We start from the raw sequence: 23,860 nt of genomic DNA, 5'->3' as shown, positions 1-23,860 counted from the left end.
TGGATATCTAATAATACATTTTAATTTACTTACATATATGGTGTGCGTATTATACGTATATTTTGCGTACAATAAATTATCATTTTCATATTTTTTCCCCAATTATTTAAAAAAGTATTTTGAATTTTTTACTTTTATCTAACTTATTGGCAATGGCTTATGCGCTTATATGTTTATAAACCAAATGGTTAGATATATCAAGCAGGATCAAAAGAAAACCAATATTTTATTTGCGTTCAAATAAACTTTATTTTTCAAATATTACAATCATATAAGTAATATAATATCATTAGGTATTTTACTTGAAAACGTTTTTTTGGAGTAGACACAATTAACTTAGGTTTGTTTTTTCAAATTTGTGTCCGGCGACAAACTTACGTCAAATCCAAAACCTGATATGGTTATATTTATCGTAGTTATCAAGAAAACCATGATGACAGAAACATCGTTTAAAATTAAACACTTTCGTTGGTCTTTTTCTTTCTTAATGTCCAGCCCTCCAACAACCAAGAATATCCCACCAACGAGCACCTATATATAGAACAGACAACATAGTTTACGAGTAAATTATATAAATTATATCTATTATATTGGCAGCAGTAATATCACTATTGACCAATATATTTAGATGTATTAGGTGGGTATGTGTATCTTTAAATTGAAAGTTTGTATCGCCAAAAATAAAAAAAGGCTTAGTAAAAACCTAAGACATATTAAGTTGAGAAATATTTACCAAAAAAATAATCTAGAATTGTTATTTTCATGAAATAATATTAATTATAAAAAACCTTAATGTTTTAGACTTTCCTTAAAAGAGATAATTAAAACTGTTACGAAAAATATTATTCCTTAAGTACCTATACTATTCCTCAATAGAATTCTATCCTAAACGATTATGTTCCTGAAAAAATACTTTCTGTTTGAATATTTCTCGATTTCCATAATATAAAAAAAAAATAGTATAATAAGTACTTGTATTGTATTGTGTAGTATTTGTTGATATAAACGAATCTATACACACTACATGACGATGGTCGGCACATTAACCCATTGACCCAGCCATAATTATATATTATAGGTACATATTAAATGGTGTATTACTCTATTACCACGGTAAAATTTTCTCACATATTAAGTTGTTACATATTTTTATACCTATAAAACATCGAAATAATGTGATGAACTTGAAAATATTTTATACCTATATACATATTTTATTAAATCAAATTTATATCATCAGATGGATACATAATACATATGTTATATTGATCGTCTATTTTCTTTTTTTAATCGTTATAAACATAATATATTAATTGGAACCGATGGGTGGGACAGACGGTGCATTGAACGTTGACGTCGGTACTATGCTGGCTAGTCCGGAATCGAAAGCTCCTATTATTATGTTGATTGTGAACACCATAAACGTGCACACGACTGGCACTTGGTTGATGAACAGCGACGATGTCTTGTACTCGATCAAATGGAAACGACAATCTCGAAGCAGATTTAGTGAAAGAAATATCATTCCCATAAACACCTGAATGTGGGATGTGTAGTATTTCAGATTTTCAGCAGCAATTATGTCAGTGATGGTCAAAACAATATAATATACTAATATTATAACTAGAGCCCGGAATTATATTCTTTAAAAATAGCCAAAATAAGATTCTAATATTATCTTAAAAAGTTGAAAATATTCTTCCAATATTCTTTAAAAATCATAATAAAATATGCTTTTTTATTAATATATTCTCAATATGCAACAAAATTAAGCAAATAAAAAACTGATATAAATAGATACAACGATACAACTGATACAATATTGGAGCTAGCCTAGAGCTAGCTATTTTTGTGTAGTAATTCCATTTTTTGTCGGGCATTGTTATCTTATAGAATAAGTCACATATCTTATATACTACAGTGGATTGCAGCACATTACTATACGTAGAGTATAACAATCGTTTATACGATGGACGATGGTATATAAATATATAGTATATTTTCAATATCATATCATTATCTGAGCACACGGCAGTGCGCCAGGCCAAGTTACAGCAATGCCAGTGTATCTTTACACGAACCAATTCGCCCTTTTTTTCTAACCCATATATCTCTGTTACCTCTTAAGATAAACTTTTGAAATTTAAAACACAGATTAACCTCTAGTAGCTTAGGACGCTGTAAGAAAATGAGCCCTTAATATTATGCCATTTCAAAATGGCAGGATTTCAAAATTTGTAATATTGTTACTGACTGACTCACTCACTCACTGACTGACCATCAAAATTATAAGACACTTCCCGTATAGGTAGAAACGTGAAATTTGGCACAAATGTAGATTTTACAGTGTAACCAAAGGGAAAATCTAAAAATTGAATTTTTTTCAAAATGAATGCCTCTCCAGAGTGTATTTCTAAACGTATGAAGTGGCGCGCTTAGCACGCATAAACGTTTACTTTCAAACAGCGTTACAATATGGTAATAAGAAATTGTTTGTAGTTGACTGTTTGTATATATATATATATTTATAAAACATAATCATGTTTTAGTACATTCATTTTATTCAAATAAAAAATATAATATACTCATACAAATACAGAATATTTTAATAATATTCGTCGGTTTGCGAACGATAATTTTACGTGATAACGTCACAAAAAACATTGATGACAAATTGCATAATGCATACTCTTACGACGCTGAAGCCCGCAAAAATAAATGATATCTCCAACAAAAATATAACAGTGAAAAAAGGCCAAGTTCCAAACTGCCTCCCAGTCAGCCTATCAAAGTAGTGAAATCTACATTGTGGCCAAGTCTGCTATTTTTTAATTCATAACCTCAATGCACTCCTACATTAAAGAACAACACTTCTCTTTTATTTGTATTGTTTAACACTTGGTCAGTTTCTGAACGAGGAATAAAACATAATTATCGAATGTGCTCACTTATGACTTACGAGGGTGATGGGGAGAAGAAGATTCAGAAAAAAGTAAAAGGTTTAGATTTCTTCTCAAAAAAGACAGCGAATCATAGTAAGTAGTGGTATCTACATTGCGGCCAAGTCTAGTTTATTCCTCATTCAGAAACTGACCAAGTGTTAAACAATACAAATAAAAGAGAAGTGTTGCTCTTTAATGTAAGAATGCATTGAGGTTATGAATTAAAAAATAGCAGACTTGGCCACAATGTAGATTTCACTACTTTGATAGGACGACTTTTTTGGGAGGGAGTTTGGAACGTGGCCTTTTTTCACTGTTATGTTTTTGTTCATATCATTATCACTATTATCGGACATAATATAATTTATATTATTTACGTCACTGCAACCAAAAATATCAAGCATCTATACAAATTAATCAATATATTCTCTAATATTCTTTTATCTTGAAATATTGTCAAATATGCAAGAAAATCTTTTGCCATTATTACACCTGTTTCATGATTCGTAAAGATTTCAAACCCCCGTCTGACTGCATAGACTCAAAAAAAAATATGAAAAAGAATATAATTCCGGGCTCTAATTATAACATAATACATACACTAAACGTGTTACTACTGTTGTGATTTATTGGCAATTTTAAGATATTTTTAATTAAAAATTATGGATAATATTTTTCGCTAGTCAGAAAATTCCAAACCTTACGGTAAATCTCGAATGTTTTTACCTATTATAGATAGGTTCAGCCAAGTATAATCAACATCCATAATTCTGTATAATGTATATAATAATATTTCGTATAGGTATTAGGTATACCTAAATTATATATTTAGGTTCGCCCACTCACTTGTAAAAATATAGATGTAGCTATCAGTACCAACAAAGGCTTGTAGAACTCGTGTTTCTCACCCACTTGTAGGATGTATTTCAATTGGTTTGCGTTGGCCGTCAATAAGGCGATGTCCAACATTCCCTGAGCAATGGTCTTTTTGGTCGCATACCTGTTGACGTCTAACGGCTTGGCCTTAAAAAAACGAAATTTATAAAGTTGTATAGCTTTTTTTGTACCTAGTGATAAATACATTTGACCATTCTTTCTCTATAATTGAAAAATCAATATTAATCTAATTTAAATTAACTATAAGAAATATAAGCATAAATTAATATTAAATACCTACTGGCTACTAAAGTATAAATAGGTACCTAATAAATTCAACTTTCATAATAGTTCTGAAACTACATAATACATACCAACAATTATTATGAATTGTATCGTTTTCATTTTTTATACACCTAACATATTATATTCCTAAGGTCATCGAACAATGATTAAAAATCTTTTATTTTTTTCTTGTTCTAGATTCGTTTTCATTTTGAGTGCACCTACCTACTTATTATTTGATTGACTAACAAAAATCAACTATATTATATTATACATACAGGGGTACGCAATCCTCATACAAACAAATGTTCCTTGATTTACGATTATAATGGGTTATTTTTTATCATATTCATCATATACAGTCAATGTCACACAAGCCTGGGGTGGCTGTCGCATAGGAACCAAACCAATTTATACAAACACTTATATAGTGGGTAAATTATTATTCTACACTCTTGTCTGTGTATATTCCACAGAGACTATAGTGATATTGTATCTGACTGCCCTTCGATTCAATTGTTACACAGTGTTTTCGATTAAAGTCATGGGCGATTTGAAACATCTTTCGATTAAAATAAATAGAAAATAAATCAATATTAGTTTGGTTACATTCAATAGGTAACTATAATAATATAGTATTATAGTATAATAGGTATAGGTATCGTGTATAACCACTACACTGCCTATAATATAATCTTACTTCCGTTTTAATTGTATTAATTAGGTATTGAATATAAATATATAAATATATAACATTAATATAATGCATACCTATTAATTTTGAAAAGCTACATTATGTACCTATATTGTAGGTATGTTTAATTTTTACGTTTTTTTAAATTTTGTAAACAGAAAGTGGCTTGACAAAATTCTTTAACAAAGCCGTAATTAAAATACGATAAAAGCAATGTTATTATACAACTAATTTCCCTAGTTCTTTGGTCAATTTGTTTGTTATCTATGACTATGGTGATCAGTGGCCAATGGTGAAGGTACCTTTATATTTGACAATATATTTTTTTAAATTTATCCTATATAATATATATTTAATTAATCATAAATCACAATAAATATTATGTATATAAATTAACTGACACAAGGTACCTGTAGTATCGTTTAAACAGTTCGTTCTTATAACGGCAAGAAGTTACACAAACACGATACATGGTAAATAATAATAATTCTAATAGAACATAGGTGGAGTAATGATCAAACGATATTCTCAGGTAATTAAATTACCGTCATTTATGTTTAAAAAAAATGATATTTTTTTTTAAAGTTATCCTAGCTATTACCAAGGCATATGCATTATTATTTATTTGTCTACGGGGAAATATTAATAACTAATTATCATTTAATTATATAGCATTGCTATCATCAATTATCTACTGATAAATTCACTAGACTAAATAAAATTTATTTGGCCTAGCATATGTGATTTGTCAGACTGAATCCAACAGTGCAGCGGCTACATACTCACAATACTATGATAATGATTATTGGTAGGTAACTATAATAGTAATAAGTATTAAATTATACTGAGAGTCGAATAGGCTAATATATCTATTAATTTTAATTCAAAATTTACGAACAGCTTAAGTATCATCATTCTATTTCTATATATGCGTATATTGTATATATTATATTGCATAGCACCTACTCAATTATATTATCAAATAAAAAATTAACCTATTTATACGTTTCCAATATGACATGACGGTAGATATTAATATGTAGGTGCTTTATATGTATATTAAATTAGTCAAAAATATCGATAGTGTACAACAATAATATCAATAATTATAATATGTGATATGCTTACCGTCGTAAAGTTCAAGTCGCCGACTGACATTTTATTTTACTATTTAAACCAGGTTGGTATATACAACTAGCGCGATGATGGAGCGTATTGCGCGCCGCGTAGGTATAATATTATACTCAATAAGTAGGTATAATGACGATCGATCTCAATAATATTATTATGATGTGCGCAGTCTTAAATGGATATGATAGGCCTCAACCGATGTAGTATAGTATAAATACTTTATCATATGTTATGTCTGCAGACGATAGTAAATAATAATTAAATTGTTATATGTGCAGTGTGCACTGCAGCAGCAATAAACAGTGGCAATATCGTACACGGAGGAACGACGAGCGTGCACGCTTTTCGGCGGAAGACTGTTACGTGTTGCGTCCTGAACCCGAACCAACGGACTGATCTATATAGACTATACCGTATTTTTCAGGTACAGAAGGTAGGAACCACGAACGTACCGCAGTCCGCAATGAATCGATCTTCCGCGGGCCGTACTTGGATTATATTTTAATCAATATTTTACGAATCTCTGTACGCGTTTGATATTGTTGTAATACATATTTTTATGAATGCAGCATTGCTACAGCAGCGGCTAAATTCATCAATGTTGCCGGAGATTTCGCGAAAACACTTATAATATTACACATTGGTATCTAGCTACATTATAATTGTTTGTTAAAATATGTACCTATATATATTACGTGATCCGTTCCGCCGAATTTTAAAAACTGCAGCTCATCGATTGTGTTGCTTATACCTACCTAATAAACGGCTATACCTACCAATATTATAGGTGGCTAAATGTATTATACAAGTAGGTACACGTGAAAAACGCGATTTCCCGAGAGTTACGCTTTGACGTCGTTATACGGTAGGCGTATCCAATCGTCGCCCTCCTAGCGTATTATTTTGTGAGTACATAATATTATCAATATTCAATGATATTTTGTATACACTATATACAGGATGTATCGTCATTCAATACCTTTTCAATTTTACCAACAGATTAAAATTATATTGTTTTCGTTACCTAGCGAAGTTTATCATATTTTTATTGATTTTTGGAACAAATTCACACTTTAGCTACCTAGCATTTTTTTTGAATCATTGATATTTCAAAAAGTAAGGAACGATGATCCAAAAATAAATTTGCAGAAACCATTATTTTGGATATTATATCCAATGGCATAAATAGGTGGGGAGCTTGAGAGGCTTGAGGGGGGGATTAGCCCCCCTAGAAAAAAATCGCTCAAAGTCCCCTCAAAAACTAATAGTATTGGAAAAAGAAAGCTTTTTATTGTATATATATATATATATTATAGATACAATGATAAATATTCTAAAAACAAGATTTTTGGAAGAAAGCCTTCAATAAGTATTAGCTTTATCAGATGATAATTTAATAAATGGTTAAATAATAGTAATAATTGAATTTTTGAAGACACTTCATTTTTAATTAATAATTACAAGGTACTTGTAAAATACATGCATTATTAATTTTCAAACATTTAATTAATATTTAATATTTGATAATGATTTATTTAGAATTTGTGATCAGTCACTACGATGTCTGAAAAGTGAAATGTCTGTTTTAAAAAACATTTTTAGTGAAAACTCTAGTGTAGAGAAAATAAAACAGCATTTGACATTATATGATGTTAAAATATTTCCAAATGTTTGTAAGATGTTTCAAATAACTGTAACTTTTCCCATAAGTATAGCGACCTGTGTTAAATCATTTTCTATTATATCACGTATAAAAACTTGGTTGCCTACTTATATGAATCAAGATAGTTTCAGCATTCTTTGAATAAAGAAAGGGATATTCCTACTTATAATGAAGACATGTTAAATATTTTTATTTAAAAAAATAATTATGTGGCGCTTGAGCCCTCCAAACATTTATCCTATTTGCACTGCTGGTCATATCTTTCTAAAGTTAGCGATTTTACGTTTATATATTATGCTCGCGCATAACACTGTTATGCAACGCGCAGCGCCCATGAATCATGGTAAGTATATTATTGTGATGGTTTCCTTGGACCTCTCGGTGATTGCGTCTAGGCCACCAACCCCCCCCCCCCCCCCCTCGGGAACAAAAATAGTCAAATTGGTAGAAGGGGGAAGGGAAGAGCATACCTGGCCACCGGGTAGAATAAGGAACTTCCTAGTTGAAATCATATTAATTTTAACTGGTTCGGTTTGGGTTTTGGTTACCGTTAATGTTAAGGTTAAATGATGTTATTAAAAATGAAAAAAAAAATATTCGGCTTCAAACCCTGATTGTTTTGACAATGTAAACTGACACGACCTAAAAAATGTTGACTTAATACTAACTAAAAAGATAGTAAATATATGTATGGTAAGTGCTGAAAATAGCCGATGAAGGTAACTATAATAGGTATATGTAATATATCAATATTTAAATGTTTTAAAATTTGAACCATTGAATTCCATCAATCATTTAATTATAAATGATTTAAATGGCGTGTTAGTTGGGGGCTAGAGGAGTAGAGAACGTAAATTAGCATAAGACTGCACCCTGTACATTTTGATACAATATAACTATATAATAATGTAGCATATATATAGTTGTTGTGTAAAGCGGAAATTATTTGTACGCCGAGGACACAGCGGTACGCAGGCCGTGACGTTGATTACCTAATAGGTATATTTTATAGATTTTGTATATAAATACAGTTGCCTACAGCTCTTTTAAACAGTAATATTAGTACATTATATTTTTATTATTATTACAATCGTAGGTACATGGAAATTTTTTGGTAGAGACAAATCTGAAGCTGCAATGGTGGTGCAGATGTTGAAGAAACGTGTGTTAGCCACTGACGATTTATGAGTTCAACATGCGCTGCTACATTTACGTCAAATGACGCGTTTTTCCAACTGATGGGGTATTAACAGAAAAAAAATTTCTAACTTTTGAATTCATATTTATACTTAAGTAGTTACAATTTATCATTACACTATATGAAGTTAGAGATATAACGAATTCTATTAGAGACGAATAAAACATAGATTAACTTTAGTTAAATAATCAAATAATTACGATCCCTATGTATTTAAATGTATTTTGAAGAATAAATCAATATTTTTTTTATATTCATAGGTGTCAAACAAACCATTTATACGAGTACTTCCCGCTTCGCATTTATAATTTTGATTAACACAGCTATCCCATTATTACAGCCTACAAGCCGAAAACAAAAAAGAGACATTGCCTCATATACATTCGTAGAATCGCTTACGCATTGAATATTGACATTTTTAATGAAGCTTTGGCGGGTAGAGACTTAATTCTTTTTTATACAGTATACACAACAAGCTTTAGCACCCCCTTCCTACACACACACACACACACACAAGTATATACCCTAAAGAATAATATGTACGATGTAGCATTGTAGTTGTAGCTATTCGATTCCTATATAGTCATAGTGATATACAGTAACAATAAATTATATACACATTTACTAGAACTCGGTGTTTAATCGATATCTTCAACATATCACAATAATATGTAAATGTTCTGATAACATATAAAACAGAGGTTACCAACTTATTTCTATGGAGGTCCGTTTTGAATCTTACAAAACTATCCGCGGTACCTAACAGTTTTATTGAATTTTAAACAGCTCCGTCACTTCAGCACCCCAAGTTTAAAATTTTTACACCAAAATTTCACAAAATTATGTAATCATTTTGTAACGAAATGTAACCATGATAACTTTTTTTGTAACTTACAAGAAAGTTCAGAATTTAGAACTTAAATTCCGGGTGCTGGGGTGACGTCACCCCAGCACCCGCCGACTTTCAAAATGGTCCGATTGATTTGAAATTTTCAGGAGATTATGTAACCATTTTGTAACCAAATGTAATCCAAAATTCGAGATCCCTGACTTAATTCGAATCCCGTAAAAACCGATTCAAGTCTACCGGGTTCCATGCGAGACGTCACCCCAGTACCTCGATACCTTTGATAATGATTTTTTTTGCTCGAAATTTCCGACGATTTTGTAACCGTTTTGTAACCAAATATAATCCAAAATTCGAGTTGCTATTGTTTTGGCTTTATTCTAATAAGAACCATTTTAAGGATATTAATAATTAATGTTGTAATATTATATACACACTGGCGTGTTTAATATTATAACAGTATAATATAATATATTATAATTTATAATATTATATACCCAGCAACGTATAAAATATATTTTTGAAATAAAGGTTTAATACTATAATCAGTATAATCTATTATTTTTTTTTAGTTTTTACTTATGAATGTTTTAATTTTATTAATATTTTCTTAAATATATATAGTGTTAGTATTTATATTATTATATCATGCGTATTATTTATATTTTATACCTAATTAATTTATGTTTATATTTATAGTTTTGAATTATCAAATCCAACTTTGTATTGGTTTTTAAAAAGTAATTATTTTCATTGTAAGAAGGTTAATATAGGCAATCGTGATGAAATAAATTTTTATTGTAACACTGCAGTGGTGGTTATCGTCTAATAATTATGTTATTGCGTGTTACTGACGATAATTCTAAGGACTAGTCCCACCTGTACAAACATATTTTGTTAGAAAATACAAATTACTAAATAAACAATCAGTGAGCCACATATTTTTAGTGATTTTAGGTGTTATCAAAAAATAACATTTGTCTCATATTTATAAGTTAGTTACAAAATGAATAATATTTTTCAAATATTCACTTTTTAAAAGAAAAAATATATATACTAAATAGAAAATAATTACAGCATGACGTATAATAGTAATAATATTTTGCAGAATGTTCATCAGAAGACGAAAAATCAGAACAGCAGAGCGCAAATATAGGGGTATTTTTACGTTTAAACGTAAATACTAGATCAGTATCTTACGGCGTGAGCTTCCGCCCTCACATCTATAAAATCTACTGTAACATATGTCATAGGACATAGATATATCACAGGTAATCGGCGCTACTGGGTCACAACATCTAAAAACATCTAAAAAATATGCGAATGCAGTTATTTACAGCGTAACTTACCACTTTTTTTTACACAAAATGTTGATGAATATAAATATAAATTCAAATAATTAGATTGCTAGTTTCTGAATTATTAGACTGTTTTTACAAATGATAATAATAATTTAAAATAATAGGTGTAGAAGATATTGAAAGTAAAGTATGTTACTAATAATACATTAATCCATTAACACTTTATATAATATAAGCTGGTATTAGACTAGCATATTATATTTTTTTTACACCTTTTGGCTATTTCATGATATATTATATGTAAATAAAAAATATGTTGTACCTACCTCCCTACTATACACTTCAATAAGTTCAATACCTATACAGTTGTGCTCTCGCTAAGAGGTAATACCACTAAATATTTCAGTTCGATTACCTTGTATTGAGATGGGATTTTCACTGAATGACAGATAGTACTCAAATACATATTGTTAGATAAATTTCAAATTTTTAACACTTTCGATATCCAAATGCGCAATACAACTTACGTTTAGATTCTGAGCGGAGCCAGGAATATAATGATTTTACCATGATGATGTGTGTTTTGTTTTGTGTGTCTGTCATCACATTTTGGGGGCAGTAAAAGTGCATCGATTTTCGACTTCAGTATCTCGTTCGATCAGAAAGTGAATCTAGTTGGTACTTTTTAGGGAAGGGGTCAAAAGTAAAAACTTAACAATATTTTTCTAAATAATCGTGATAAACAAATTAAAAATTAAGGGGAAAACGGGAAATTGTACGCACAATCAGTTTTCGACAAAATCTATTTTGGTTTTTGATGTAAATTTTCACCGAATGTTTATATAAGTATATTCTATCCACGAATCAAAACGATTTATGTATAAAAAGTTTTTTTCTAATTACAAAATCGGTGTATGAAATTTACGAGTAATTTGTTTTTGACGAAATTTAAACTAAATTCAACTTGTGTTTACCTATTAGTATCTAATAATATTGTTAAATACCTGTTTGCACACAGATAAGATATAAATAAACACTTTTGTCACTCTAATTTTTTTCATTCATTCTTCTGAAATGAGAGTGCTAATTTAATAAATTTAATTCAGTTTAAATATTTTCAAAAACAAATTACCAGGTATTAAATTTCATCGTTAAATTATATAAGCCTCACCGTCCGTTTAGGATCTTTTAAGCTATATCCAAAATATTTCCGAACTGTGCCGTTGTCCCCCTAGGAATGGTTGCAGCTCCACTTTTATTTTACTTGTTCACCTCTAATCAACCCACAACTGGGGACTTTACCGACAACAAGGCACTCTTGGCTCTCTACTCAAATCCTGAAACGGCCTCAAACCTCATCCAAAACCACCTAAACCGTTTTTCGATCTGGTACAAAGCATGGGGGATAACCATTAATGAAACCAAATCCATCCACAGTTCATCCTTTGATAAGCTGTTTGCCCTCATATAGTCATATGCACCTTAATCATCTTACATGTTACACAATACACTACAATCTGCCTAAAATGTTTGCTACTATTAAGTCTACTGTCTACACCTTAACTGCCTTAACCATCGGCTAACCTGAGCAACGCATATCCACACCAAACGGTTCACTCTAAACAACCGGTCTCTTCAATTTTACGTTTTCTCTTAATAACTTATCACATTAACATTAAAAATAAACTTCTCCTATACAAACCACTCTTCAAACCAATATGGACTTATGGAATTCAATTATGGGGTGCCACTTAAGCTAGAACCTCCAATAATGCTAAAATCCAATTATTCCAATCTAAGTCTTTAGGTCAAATAACCCAAGTCCCGTCTATGTCTTAAATGACAATCACCATAAAGATCTATCTATCCAAATGGTAAAAAATGTTGCCAAGATCTTCTACAAACTCCACAATCATCATAACGCCTTGATTTCAAAACTATCAGTTCCCACTATTCCTGGTGACCCCAGAAGGCATCTCAAACGAACATGGTGCGGGAACTACTAATATACTAACCCCCACCACCACATGTCACGAAGTACCATCAATGGATGGCCTCTTCACTCAGGCCCCCTGTCAGAACTGATGTAAATAATCAAAACTAAGTTTAACTTATTGTTTGTTATTTTATCTTTTCTAAAATTCTTAAATCACTTGGTTTTATTGTAAATCATTATTTTACAGATTGTACCATTTTCTAGTTTATAAATAAAAATAATACATTTTTATATGCCAATTTAGTGATTAAAAAAAACTTTTTATACATAAATTGTTAAAAAAAATACTCTATCCAAATATTTAAAAAAAATTAGTATTACCATTTGAAAAAAAGTAAGTAGTATGTATCGCGCATGTGCGTATTGAAAGTGTTAAAAATTTGAAATTTATCTAAAAATGTATATTTAAGCACTATCTGTCATTCAGCAAAACCCCATTTCAATACAAGGTAATCAAACTGAAATATTTATTGGTACCTACCTCATCTTAGTGTGAACATTTGTATACATTATGAGTTATACAAAAACAAAAATTGAACTCTTAAAGGTTCACGTTACAGCTTTTTAGATTTAGTTTAAAAATAAATGCATAATAAACTAGCCAAGGTTCAATTCATTAAAAAAATAAAAATTGATAGTAATAACAATATTGAATCTTTATTATTGTTAACAATTTAACATTTTCAGTTACATACTACTATAATAATTAAAAACACAATATTTCATTATAAGTTGTAATTGTAATAATGACCAATGACACAATAGTCATAAAGTATAAAATAATTTTGTATTAAAAATGTTGATAATCCAAACTCTGTAATCATGGAATCTCAAAATTCATCATTTTCAATACATGATTATCAAATGACTTATACAGTTTAACTAATATGCATTATTATTATTTCAGTCAATTAATTCTACAAAATTCAATATAGAAGTTCCAATTTGAAAATTTTTTAAAAGTAGGAATTGTATCATGTTTACAAATTATAAATTACAAATATGAAAATAAAAACAATTCCATAAAAAATACAAAAACTTTAATTAGGCAGGTTACTTATTATTGATACTTTATCTTAAATCATTTTCAATAATAAAACAGAATGGTTTATGATAAATAGTAAATACATGATATTTAACTATCAAAATAAAGAGTTTTGGTAATTCAAATAATGGCTTTTGTGAATATTTTAATAAAAAATTAGTACTTAGAAGATGTTGCTTTAATTAGATAGAATACAACATATCTATGTAAATTTAATATTGCATGACGTGTAGCTGGAAAGAGATATTAATACTGTCTGCAACAGAATACAGATTAATATAATTTTAATTGATCCAAAGTAGGTGAAAATATTAAATATAAACATTTTAAATATATGTGAAATGAAGGAAATATATTATTAAATATTTATAATATAAACACTCAAGATAAATTGGAAATATTTAAAATGACAAAAGCTGTACAACTTATTTTAAAGACATAGTTTTAGTATTTTGGCTTTTTATGCATACATACAATTCATAGAAGTAAATTAAAAATAATATGTAACAGTTAAAATTGATACAGTGTTCAAAATAAATAAAATATCAGAAAAAAAATGATCTAATTACTAAATTATTTTGTGGTATGGTTGATTTATTGAAAAATATTGATTGTAGATTGGTCAACAAAATTGTAAATAGCCATAACATAAACTGAAAAATAACAAACACATAATATTATTAGTATTGTTATTATTATAACAGAAGTTTAGTAATTGTAAAATTTCAAAAGAAACTATAAAACTAACAAAAACTTTAAAACTGAGATCTTAAACTTTCTATATTGTTTTAGTATTTTGGTAGGTTAAAAAAAAAATTTGGAAAACTGGAGTTTTTTATAATTTCAAAATAAAAATTTAGTTTTGTTATTACAAGTCTGAGATAATAAAAAATATAGTATATGTTTAATAAATTTCAGATATCTTATTAGATAAATATGATCAGACATGGGGGGATGTCCTTCCTTGGAATATGTTATTAGTGATGATTTAATCACGGTTAAAGGCAACATAGGCAATAAAATGATATATTTTAATAGCCACCACTTCTTGATTGAACTCCTGCTAAGCTACTGAAAATTATGATATTTTATATATTTACTTCTTCTTACCTAGTCAGATTTTAAGTCATTATTACAATGATATACTTACAAAATAATTAAAGCATAATTATTTTAATGGTGATCTAGATCTTGATCTATCTCTTTTGGCTTGGGCAGCTAAGTCATCCCATTCAGATAAATCATATTTTGAAAGATCTCCATCTTCATCATCATCATCATCATCATCATCTTCATCATCCTCTTCCTCCTCATCATCATCATTTTCAACAATAGATTTTGACCATGTTTTACTTCTTCCTCTATCGTTGTTATCTTCTTCTTTACCATTTTGACTGTTGGAATCCTCACTTAAAGATCCACATCCTCGTTTTTGTTTTTTTTTCTTTCGTCCAAATTCATCATACTCATCATCAGACTCTTCACGTCTGACATACTCTACAACTCCTCTGTCATTGTAACCACCTCCATAACCAGTACGTTCTTCTGGATCAGCAAATTTAGGAGCATTGCACATATTACATTGAGATCGACGTGCCCAATTCACATTACCACACTTGCTACATTGCCAATCATCGGCTGAGAACAGCCCTTTACTCTTTTCAGCAGCTGCCTTTCCAATTTCAGCACCAGCTTTTTTCTTGACCGGTAAGTCTTCACGTTCCTTATTACATCGATTACAATGAGTGCGACGAGCAAAGTTTATGTTTGCGCACTGAGCGTTTGGACAGATCCAGTCACCATCACTCATGCGAAATGCTTTACCAGCTGCATCCGCAGTGATGTCCAATGACAAAACATCCTCCGCCTTCGAAGACATATCGCTAGACATTTGAAAAAATTTGTCTTAACCAAATGTCACAAATCAACCGTTTAAAATTAATATTAGCTGCTTTTGCTACACATAATAGTAATAATTGTATAAGCATAGAAGTCGCAGAAATTAATTCTTGAGCATATTATTGATATCATCGAAAAAAAATAGATCTTAAGTTAGAATTTATCCAGTTGTATATAATATATTATAATACGAATACAGACGATACATAAACGGCGGTAAATACTAGCGTACTAGATTAATAATTGTAATTAAATTGCAGTTACGTACATCAACAATACATAGAAAGAACGATTTTAAATAGATGACTACGATTTTGACGTATTATTATGTTTAAATCTTGAACTTAAACAGTAAAATAAAATTACTTATTTAGTATTTACACTACACTAGTGCATAACTTTACTCTTAAGAGTTAAGACCGAAAGTACCTATCATAATTTTATAGTGATGATAATTTAATAATTGGGAAAAATGAATCAGCGACAGCAGACGGTTGACAGTACAACGGTTACGGTAGGTTAGGTTTGGTTTTGGTTTTAGGTATGGTTACCTAACCAGTTTATTACCAAATTACCAAAGTTTGGACGTTCCGATTACACAAATTAAGAGTGGGTATCGTGATAACGGCAAACAGTCCGACCACAATAATATGACGAGGGATTCAATAACAAAATTCTATTGGTATAATATTGTTTAATTCAAAAGTGGTTCAAAATTATTATACAAGCTTTACTACTACTTGTCACTAGTATTACTACTTACTAGTATTACTACAGTCTACAGAATACAGAGCCTAATTAATAATATAATATATTTTTATAGTTCTCTCTTCCTGAACTAACATTACCACCCTAGTCGAAATTCCAAAGACGCAGTTAATATATTTCCAGTGTTTCCACTTCGAATCAGCAAGTGCCGACTGCCGACTGTCAAGTTGTACGAAATTCGGGTGGTGAGTTTTTGACATTTTAGTGAAATACTGAAATTTATAATTTTATCATTGGAAACAAAATGGCAGCAGCAGCAGGCTGCTTGCATAGCAAAGAAAAATATTGCTATACAGAGTGATCAGGACCGTCCCTAACAAGAATTCTGAATTAGATAACTATAAGAAAAAAAAATTTAAAAAAAACAGATAATGAGATAAATTAACGATAAATTAACAATAAATGTTGTATATAACATGCATGGAGACTGTGACAAATTTGAGTGGCTTAGCTAGAATGTTTGTTTATGGCGTTTATGCAAGTAGGTCGTGCGGTCGTCTACGTCGAAGGTGGCGATGGATCGGCGGTGGTCCTATGTTGAGTAAGTTGCGGGGTAAGTTGGTACATTGATCCCGTTGACTTTTGAATAGACTTGAGACTATATATAGACTATAGTAATATAACTAGCTACATATACATTATAATATTAATATAACAGTTTTCGTTATATAAATAGTATAATTAATAAAGCTTTATGTACCTACTAGCTGCAAATTTTTTATATTTTTTGAGTTGCTTATGAAAAAATATATTACTTTTTCTGCTTTCAAATATCATATATAAATTCCCACCAACAAATTACATTAACTTATGAGGAACTTTCTATTCAAATTTTATAGTCAATAAGTAAGAAAAAAGACCCTTTAATGGTATAATAAAACTAAGTATCTATTTGAAAATGTGATCTTTAAGCATTTTCTTACAAGTTAAACTGATCAGAATAATTTATTCTGATTAATGTTATTAGTTAACAAATTGTTAATAACAATTATTGAATAAAATAATAAATCAAATTATTTGAAAATTGTTGAAAAATTGGAGGGAAGAAGCGCTTGGTTGGTGAATCTTCCTGTATACTGTAGTATACATAGTAAGTTTCTACCAGAATTCAACACCATGGTTGCGCCTTGCCTACCGTGGCCGTCGCTGTTATCAGTTGCAGCTGCGATTACTTCCTACCATGAACGGCATGAACTAGGGTTACTGGTTAGTGCAAACCTGCAAAATGTACAAATGTGCAATAATGCATGTGGTGCACTCGGTGGCTATCGACAACAACAACAATAAATACTAAGTACTAACAGAGTAACAGACAACAGTCGTCAACAACTTACTCCGCCGCGTTCGCTACCCGTTTTAACGCCAAAAACTAAAAAACAGCGCGCAAATGGCGGGGTTGTCGAATCTCCGCCTCGGAATAACTACATCGTGTATGGGATAAAATAAAATCGCGTGTGCCACCCCCATTAAAAACAAAAAAATCCCCATACAATGAGCATTTACAAAAAGGTTGACTTTTACGAGCTGTGTCGGCTGTGCATGTGCGTAGGTGGTAAGAAACACCATTTATTCAAGAGCCAAGAGAGCAGCGATCGGCAACTACAGTTCAAACTGAAAAAGTGTATACCCCTGCAGGTGAGTGAACATCAAGGAAGTTGGGCATGGACAATTCATTTTGTTCACCTTCTAGTACTTACCTGATGTAATCAACTTGAACATGGTGCCCATCACTTGTACATTTTTGTACTAAATTTTTATTTAAACTTTGTTGTCTTTATATTTGAGGTAGTGGTCGTTTGAAAAACAATTATGTTATTCTCAATAATCTGAAAATATTATGTTGTAATGACTATTATTGTCATTTTTAATTAACAAGTTTTTAGTTTCATAATGCTATAGTTTGGTAATAATTTATTGAGATCACCAATAGAATAATACCTGTTGTTTTTATTCATTTTTAGATCAAAGAAACTGATAATTTACCAAAAGGAGTATGTGAAAATTGTATAACAAAAATGGAAGAATTTTATGATTTTATAGACCAATGTGTAAATACTGAATCTATGTTAAAAAGTTACTGTGCAACTTTAAGTGTTTCCGATCAAGCAAAATGCCAAGGAAAAGTAAGTTATTTTTATTAATGTTATTTTTTTTTTTAATGTGATAAGTGATTAATTACAAGTGACAGGCTTAGGGCCAGTTGTACCGTCTCTGATTAAAGTTAACCAGAGTTTAATCGGCCGAATTTGCACAGTTAAATATCTGTTATCAGCTGATTAAGCGTAATCGAAGTTTAACTGTAGATGGTACAACTGGCCCTTAAAATAGTTTGTTTGACAGTACTGCAGTTGGCCTACCTTACTATTCATTAGTTTTTGCATCAATCTTGAATCATAATAAATAGTATATAATAATGAAACAAAAATAATATCTATTCCATTTGTCTGTTCAGCAATTAACTACATAATTTAACCCAAAATATTAATAATTCAAATCCCTTGTCATCGTTGTTTTGATTTAAAAACTATTTATTTTTTCAGGTTTATGTGCGAGAATCTTTAGAAAATGATTCTTCAAGTACTAAGAAAAATGATAGCTCTAACCATTCATCATCTATTCATATGATTCAAAGTCTGTCTAATCTTGTTCAATCTGGTTCAATACAAATAGTTAATGATATAAACAGTAGATGTCAAGATTTTTGTAAATATGACAATATGCAGGTTAGTTATTATTGATTTAAATTAAAAAGATTTTTATTTATTTCTCATTCATCAATTTTTATTTTACAATAGCAAGTTATAACTAGTACAACTAATGGAGTTGAATCCATGAAGTACAACTATACAGTTGCCAATAATTCAAATCAGTCGCTTCAAACAGATTCATCTAATGAAGAAAATGATGCTAGTGAAAATGTTCAAACTATTTATTCTATACCTGTAAGTATTATATTTTGAGCTATCATAACTCAAAGCTGTTTTATAGTAAAATAAAATAATTTATATAAATTAAGAAAATTGTGTGCAAGAAACACTGGTTAATTGTAGTGGAAAGAATCTGGTAAAAATCCCAGATGTATGGGAATGGAATGTAAAACTTAATCAACTGTAGGTAATAATGATTGATGAGATATTAAATAAATTATTAGGTACTTGTTTGTTATTGCCCCGCCAGTACATCGTATAAAATTTATCTCCCTGCCACTCTTATTTGTTATCGCCCCCGCCATACAGTTATCGTGTTTAGCTCGTGATAGATGGATCTATTTTGGGAAATATTTTAGGAAATAACTATACTTTACGAGACATTTTATATCATACTAATATAATATCAAATAATTAATAATATATTAGTACGTTACTGGCTTAATAAAATATAATAATAAAAAAATATTTTTGAGTTCTGGCCTCTTTTGTAAATTTATATTATTATTTTTTTAAATTTATAATTGTAATACATTTTTTAAATTTAAATGACCTCCTTTGTAATTATAATGCATTTTTTAAAATTTTTTTATTGTATTATAATATATTTTATTTATTAAACCCGGGCCGATAACAAACAAAAGTGGCGGGGAGATAAATTTTATACGCTGTACTGGCGGGGCCATAACAAACAAGTACCTATTATTATAAACAAATTAAGAGCATAAGTGACAATAAGTATATGTTAAGTGGTAATAATCTTTTTAAAAAATGTCATGGGTTTTCATATCTGATATGTAACATATTACGTAGCCAATAAATGAGGTCAAGGTAATATATTCATATTATTACAAAATTCTTAAATATTATCTGTGTATGTACTACGCTTTAATACTTTTGATCATTGATATTGTTTAGTAAATAGCGTGATCAGAATCACCAAAAAAGATAGTTCTCATCATTTTATGCTATTTACTATGGCTATTATAAAATTAAATAATTTAAATATCATTATTATTTTGATTTACGGATACCTCTATGATTTTAATAAGATGTTTTGTTATTTTTCAAGGATATTCCTAGTTCAGATAAAGAAGATTCTGAAATGAACATACATTCTTTAAGTTATGTGACTCCATTAACTGTTGAACCAGAGATGCTTCATTTTCAATTTAATAAATCTGAGTGAGTTTTTATCATGATTAAATATTTAATTAATTGAAAAAATATTTTAAGTTATGTTTGATTTCTTTTATTCCATGTGTATTTTTATTTTTTAAGTAATGATCAAGATTCAGATTTGGATAATAGTAAGTCTAGTGACAAAACTTATATGAATGGGTTTTTACCCACGGATGGAGCTCTTGCATCTTGCACTGCATGTGGGAAAGTATTAGAATCTGAGGAAGAAATTGTTATGCACAGTCAGATGTGCAAAGCTATTAATAACAGAAGTGTTTCTAATTTGCCGACCAGAAGTGCTAGAGATATGATGCCTCCAAGATTTCCTTGTGATATCTGTGAGAAAAAATTTAAAAGAAAAGAGCATTTAATTCAACATAGAAAACTTCATACTGGTAAATGTTTTAACCAACTTTTATTGATAATTAACATATTGACTGCCACGTGATTACTAGTGGTTATCTGTATTTCTCAAATTGTATACTTTGGTGAATGTTAAGTACACATATTTGATCATCACTACCACGTCACATGACTATCGTCAACTGTAAATGTGTATGATTTTTAAATTATCAACTTTTATACAACGCTACTATAAAGAGAGTAAGGGAAATAAATGCAATTTATTTGTCCTAATAAACATATTTTTTTTCTTCTAAAAAACAAATGTTTTTCAAATAAAATAGTATACTTTATATACCAATAGGAATTAAAAATATGTTGTATGACTGATGGCAGTTACATAATAAACGTGTTAATACTTAAGTTTGTTATAAAACAGAGGTGGCAAAATGTTCATGTATCAAGTGCCAAATTTTTCATGTACCCAAAGTTGTAAATACTAAGTAGTACATAGTAAATGTTATATAGGATATTATAATTTGTTCTTTTGAATTTCTTATGTTCAACATTTTTTATAATTTTAACTTTTCGCATGTCATTGAAATTTGACCAATGTGCTACCTTTTGCTTGCATGCTTTAGGTTTGCCTGCCCCCTTTTTATAGAATCCGTAATAATAAGATATGTTAGTATTAATACAATCTTATGGCTTATTCCTTATTTTATACAAATGTTTCATTTTGTATATTGTTTTGATTCCTTAACTTACAAAATGTCAAAATTAAATGATATTATGATTGTTTTAATTATTATGTTGTATTCATTAAATCTATGTGATCTGTCTCAATTAAATCAAATTCTTTATTAAATTTAAAAATAAAAATTATTTCTTCAGGGGAACGACCATACAGTTGTGAGACATGCTCTAAATCATTTAGCCGTAAAGAACATCTTATGCGTCACATGTTAAGTCACACAGGTCAACGATTGTATGGATGTGATTTATGTCATAAACATTTTAGTCGTAAAGATAATCTTCACAAACATCGAACCACACATGGAGTGACTGGTCCTCTAGTCTGTGAAGTTTGTGGTTGGTTTTATATTCTAAAGTTTTAAAATAATTTGTATGTTGACGTAAACTTTTAAATTTAAATGTTCATTCTAATAGGTAAATCATTTATTGTAAAACACTATTACGATATGCATATGGCGACACATAATGAAGTTGAGGATAATCAGTTACCGTATGTGTGTGACATATGCAAGAAACGGTTTGCTACAAGTCAATTTTTAGTTACTCATCAGTTCAAACATCATACAAAACGTTATACTAATGATCTTAAATCGCAGTCTGGATCTGTTATTGAAAAATTGAAAAATGAAGTAAATATACCAGTCTATTAAAATTGATTCATAATTACATAATTTCTGTTGTTAATTTGTAATTTCATTTTGTAGATCGCTAAATAAATAATTATTTTATTACCATAATAATTACCTTCATTATTGTAATAAAAAATAAATAAAATTGTATTGTTTAGTTACAGGTTGATCTACAAGGGAAGCAAAATCTACCATCTAATGTGCCAAATACAAATACATATCAAGTAACTTATGAAGATAATAATTTGTAAATAATAACAAAAAGGTCTAAAGCCCAAAATGTTCAGGTTTTCAGGGTGTTAATTATGGGTTCCTACAAACACTAGTTTTAGATTTTAGTCATATTATTTTGTACTTATATGTTACATTTTAATTATTGTCACACGACACCAAATTTTATGACTATTGAAAGAATGACTCAGATTTTAAGTAGAATAATTTTTTTTTAATATTTGGTGGTTTTGCCAATTATTATTATTATTATTATTATTAATATTTTTTTTTTTTGTAGAAAATCAAAACATTAGTAAATTATGTTTACGATTAACTTAAGTGCCTTTAAATTTAAATTATATTACATAGTACAATATAATCAACTCAAGCTGAGGACAAATCCTCTTATAACATATCACAGTGTAGATGGTTGAATGTTCCATACATATCCACAATTTGGATTTTTTAATGTAACTAAAATCCTATTATATTTTTTTTATGTTAATGATAGTTAAAGCATGTACAAAATATACCAAAAAACTATAGGAGAAATGTTATTTTGAAACCCATAAACAGACTGATATAATGCTAAGACAAACTAAGTGAATTGAATTGCTCATTAGAATTTAATAAATGTTGTTTTAGATTTATGGTGGTCTTAATTTTTATGATTTTTGTCTAAAAAATTATATTTATAATGTATAACTCAGCAATTAAATTTTGTTTGCCCTTTTTAAAAAGTCACTTAAATAATTTAAATCGCTGTATAATTAATTTCTTGATGATTAATCAGTTAGCCATTCCAATAATTAGATTTAATAAAATTTATATTATAGTTTATTTTTTCCCTTGAATTACTTGTATTATTTTATTATTTTTGAACACTTAATATAAAATATAATTGTCGATTTTTTTTTTTAAAACTTATTATTTATAACCAGCCACATATACTAGATAATATTATCATTATTGAATAAAGTGTTTTATTATGATTAATGTGTGTAATTAGTCTATTTTTTGAATTTTATTCCATGACACCTTTGTATATTCACGATTGAAGATATTATTAAGATACCTATGTCTTGAATCGTGGCTTACCAGACACCGTTGCTAGACTTGTATCATTGTGATTTGTTAGTTGGTCGCGCCTGCCTACATAATCACGC

General features: G+C 29.2%; 3 protein-coding genes and 1 pseudogene across 5 annotated transcripts; 2 read left to right on the top strand and 2 right to left on the bottom strand.

Moving 5' to 3' along the window:
• Nucleotides 1–224: 224 nt before the first annotated feature.
• LOC149058834 (ninjurin-1-like) lies at nt 225–6,653 on the bottom strand. Of its 2 annotated transcripts, none has more exons than XM_089220873.1 (3): nt 5,926–6,638; nt 3,789–3,965; nt 225–531 (listed from the first exon to the last, which is right to left on the bottom strand). In XM_089220873.1, the coding sequence occupies exons 1-3, from the start codon at nt 5,953–5,955 to the stop codon at nt 337–339; spliced, it is 402 nt and encodes a 133-aa protein (XP_089076999.1). In that variant the 5' UTR covers nt 5,956–6,638; the 3' UTR covers nt 225–336. The 2 variants fall into 2 exon arrangements, with proteins under 2 accessions (XP_089076999.1, XP_089076997.1); XM_089220871.1 differs by having other exon boundaries at nt 402–1,537; nt 5,926–6,653.
• A 596-nt stretch (nt 6,654–7,249) lies between these two features.
• Nucleotides 7,250–7,788, top strand: LOC149058833 (uncharacterized; annotated as a pseudogene).
• Nucleotides 7,789–14,309: 6,521 nt separating this feature from the next.
• Nucleotides 14,310–16,376, bottom strand: LOC107162527 (zinc finger Ran-binding domain-containing protein 2-like). Its single transcript, XM_015509479.2, has 2 exons — nt 15,129–16,376; nt 14,310–14,631 (listed from the first exon to the last, which is right to left on the bottom strand). The coding sequence occupies exon 1, from the start codon at nt 15,867–15,869 to the stop codon at nt 15,147–15,149; it is 723 nt and encodes a 240-aa protein (XP_015364965.1). The 5' UTR covers nt 15,870–16,376; the 3' UTR covers nt 14,310–14,631; nt 15,129–15,146.
• Nucleotides 16,377–16,689: 313 nt separating this feature from the next.
• LOC107162524 (uncharacterized) lies at nt 16,690–23,690 on the top strand. Of its 2 annotated transcripts, none has more exons than XM_089221698.1 (9): nt 16,690–16,830; nt 18,607–18,768; nt 19,186–19,368; nt 19,441–19,587; nt 20,645–20,757; nt 20,854–21,149; nt 21,991–22,188; nt 22,267–22,481; nt 22,640–23,690. In XM_089221698.1, exons 2-9 carry the CDS (start codon nt 18,661–18,663, stop codon nt 22,730–22,732), a joined length of 1,353 nt encoding a protein of 450 aa, XP_089077824.1. In that variant the 5' UTR covers nt 16,690–16,830; nt 18,607–18,660; the 3' UTR covers nt 22,733–23,690. The 2 variants fall into 2 exon arrangements, with proteins under 2 accessions (XP_089077824.1, XP_015364962.1); XM_015509476.2 differs by lacking the exon at nt 16,690–16,830 and adding an exon at nt 17,830–18,280.
• The last annotated feature ends 170 nt before the right edge of the window (nt 23,691–23,860 follow it).

Source organism: Diuraphis noxia, unplaced genomic scaffold, assembly GCF_037042655.1.
Source record: "Diuraphis noxia isolate RWA-SAM2 unplaced genomic scaffold, SU_Dnox_SAM2 contig0002, whole genome shotgun sequence".
Lineage (NCBI taxonomy): Eukaryota > Metazoa > Arthropoda > Insecta > Hemiptera > Aphididae > Diuraphis > Diuraphis noxia.
This window is presented reverse-complemented; position numbering and strand designations above follow the sequence as displayed.

Bases quoted from the DNA above. Each gene is read 5' to 3' on its own strand.
- LOC149058834 (XM_089220871.1), bottom strand. From the start codon at position 5,955: ATGTCAGTCGGCGACTTGAACTTTACGACG. The intron at 3,966-5,925 runs GTAAGCATATCA...CGTTTTTTTAAG, and splicing joins GCGACTTGAACTTTACGACG to GCCAAGCCGTTAGACGTCAA. The intron at 1,538-3,788 runs GTGAGTGGGCGA...TCCCACATTCAG, and splicing joins CTACATCTATATTTTTACAA to GTGTTTATGGGAATGATATT.
- LOC107162524 (XM_015509476.2), top strand. From the start codon at position 18,137: ATGAGCATTTACAAAAAGGTTGACTTTTACGAGCTGTGTCGGCTGTGC. The intron at 18,769-19,185 runs GTAAGTTATTTT...TTATTTTTTCAG, and splicing joins AAGCAAAATGCCAAGGAAAA to GTTTATGTGCGAGAATCTTT. The intron at 19,588-20,644 runs GTAAGTATTATA...TTATTTTTCAAG, and splicing joins AAACTATTTATTCTATACCT to GATATTCCTAGTTCAGATAA.
- LOC107162527 (XM_015509479.2), bottom strand. From the start codon at position 15,869: ATGTCTAGCGATATGTCTTCGAAGGCGGAGGATGTTTTGTCATTGGAC.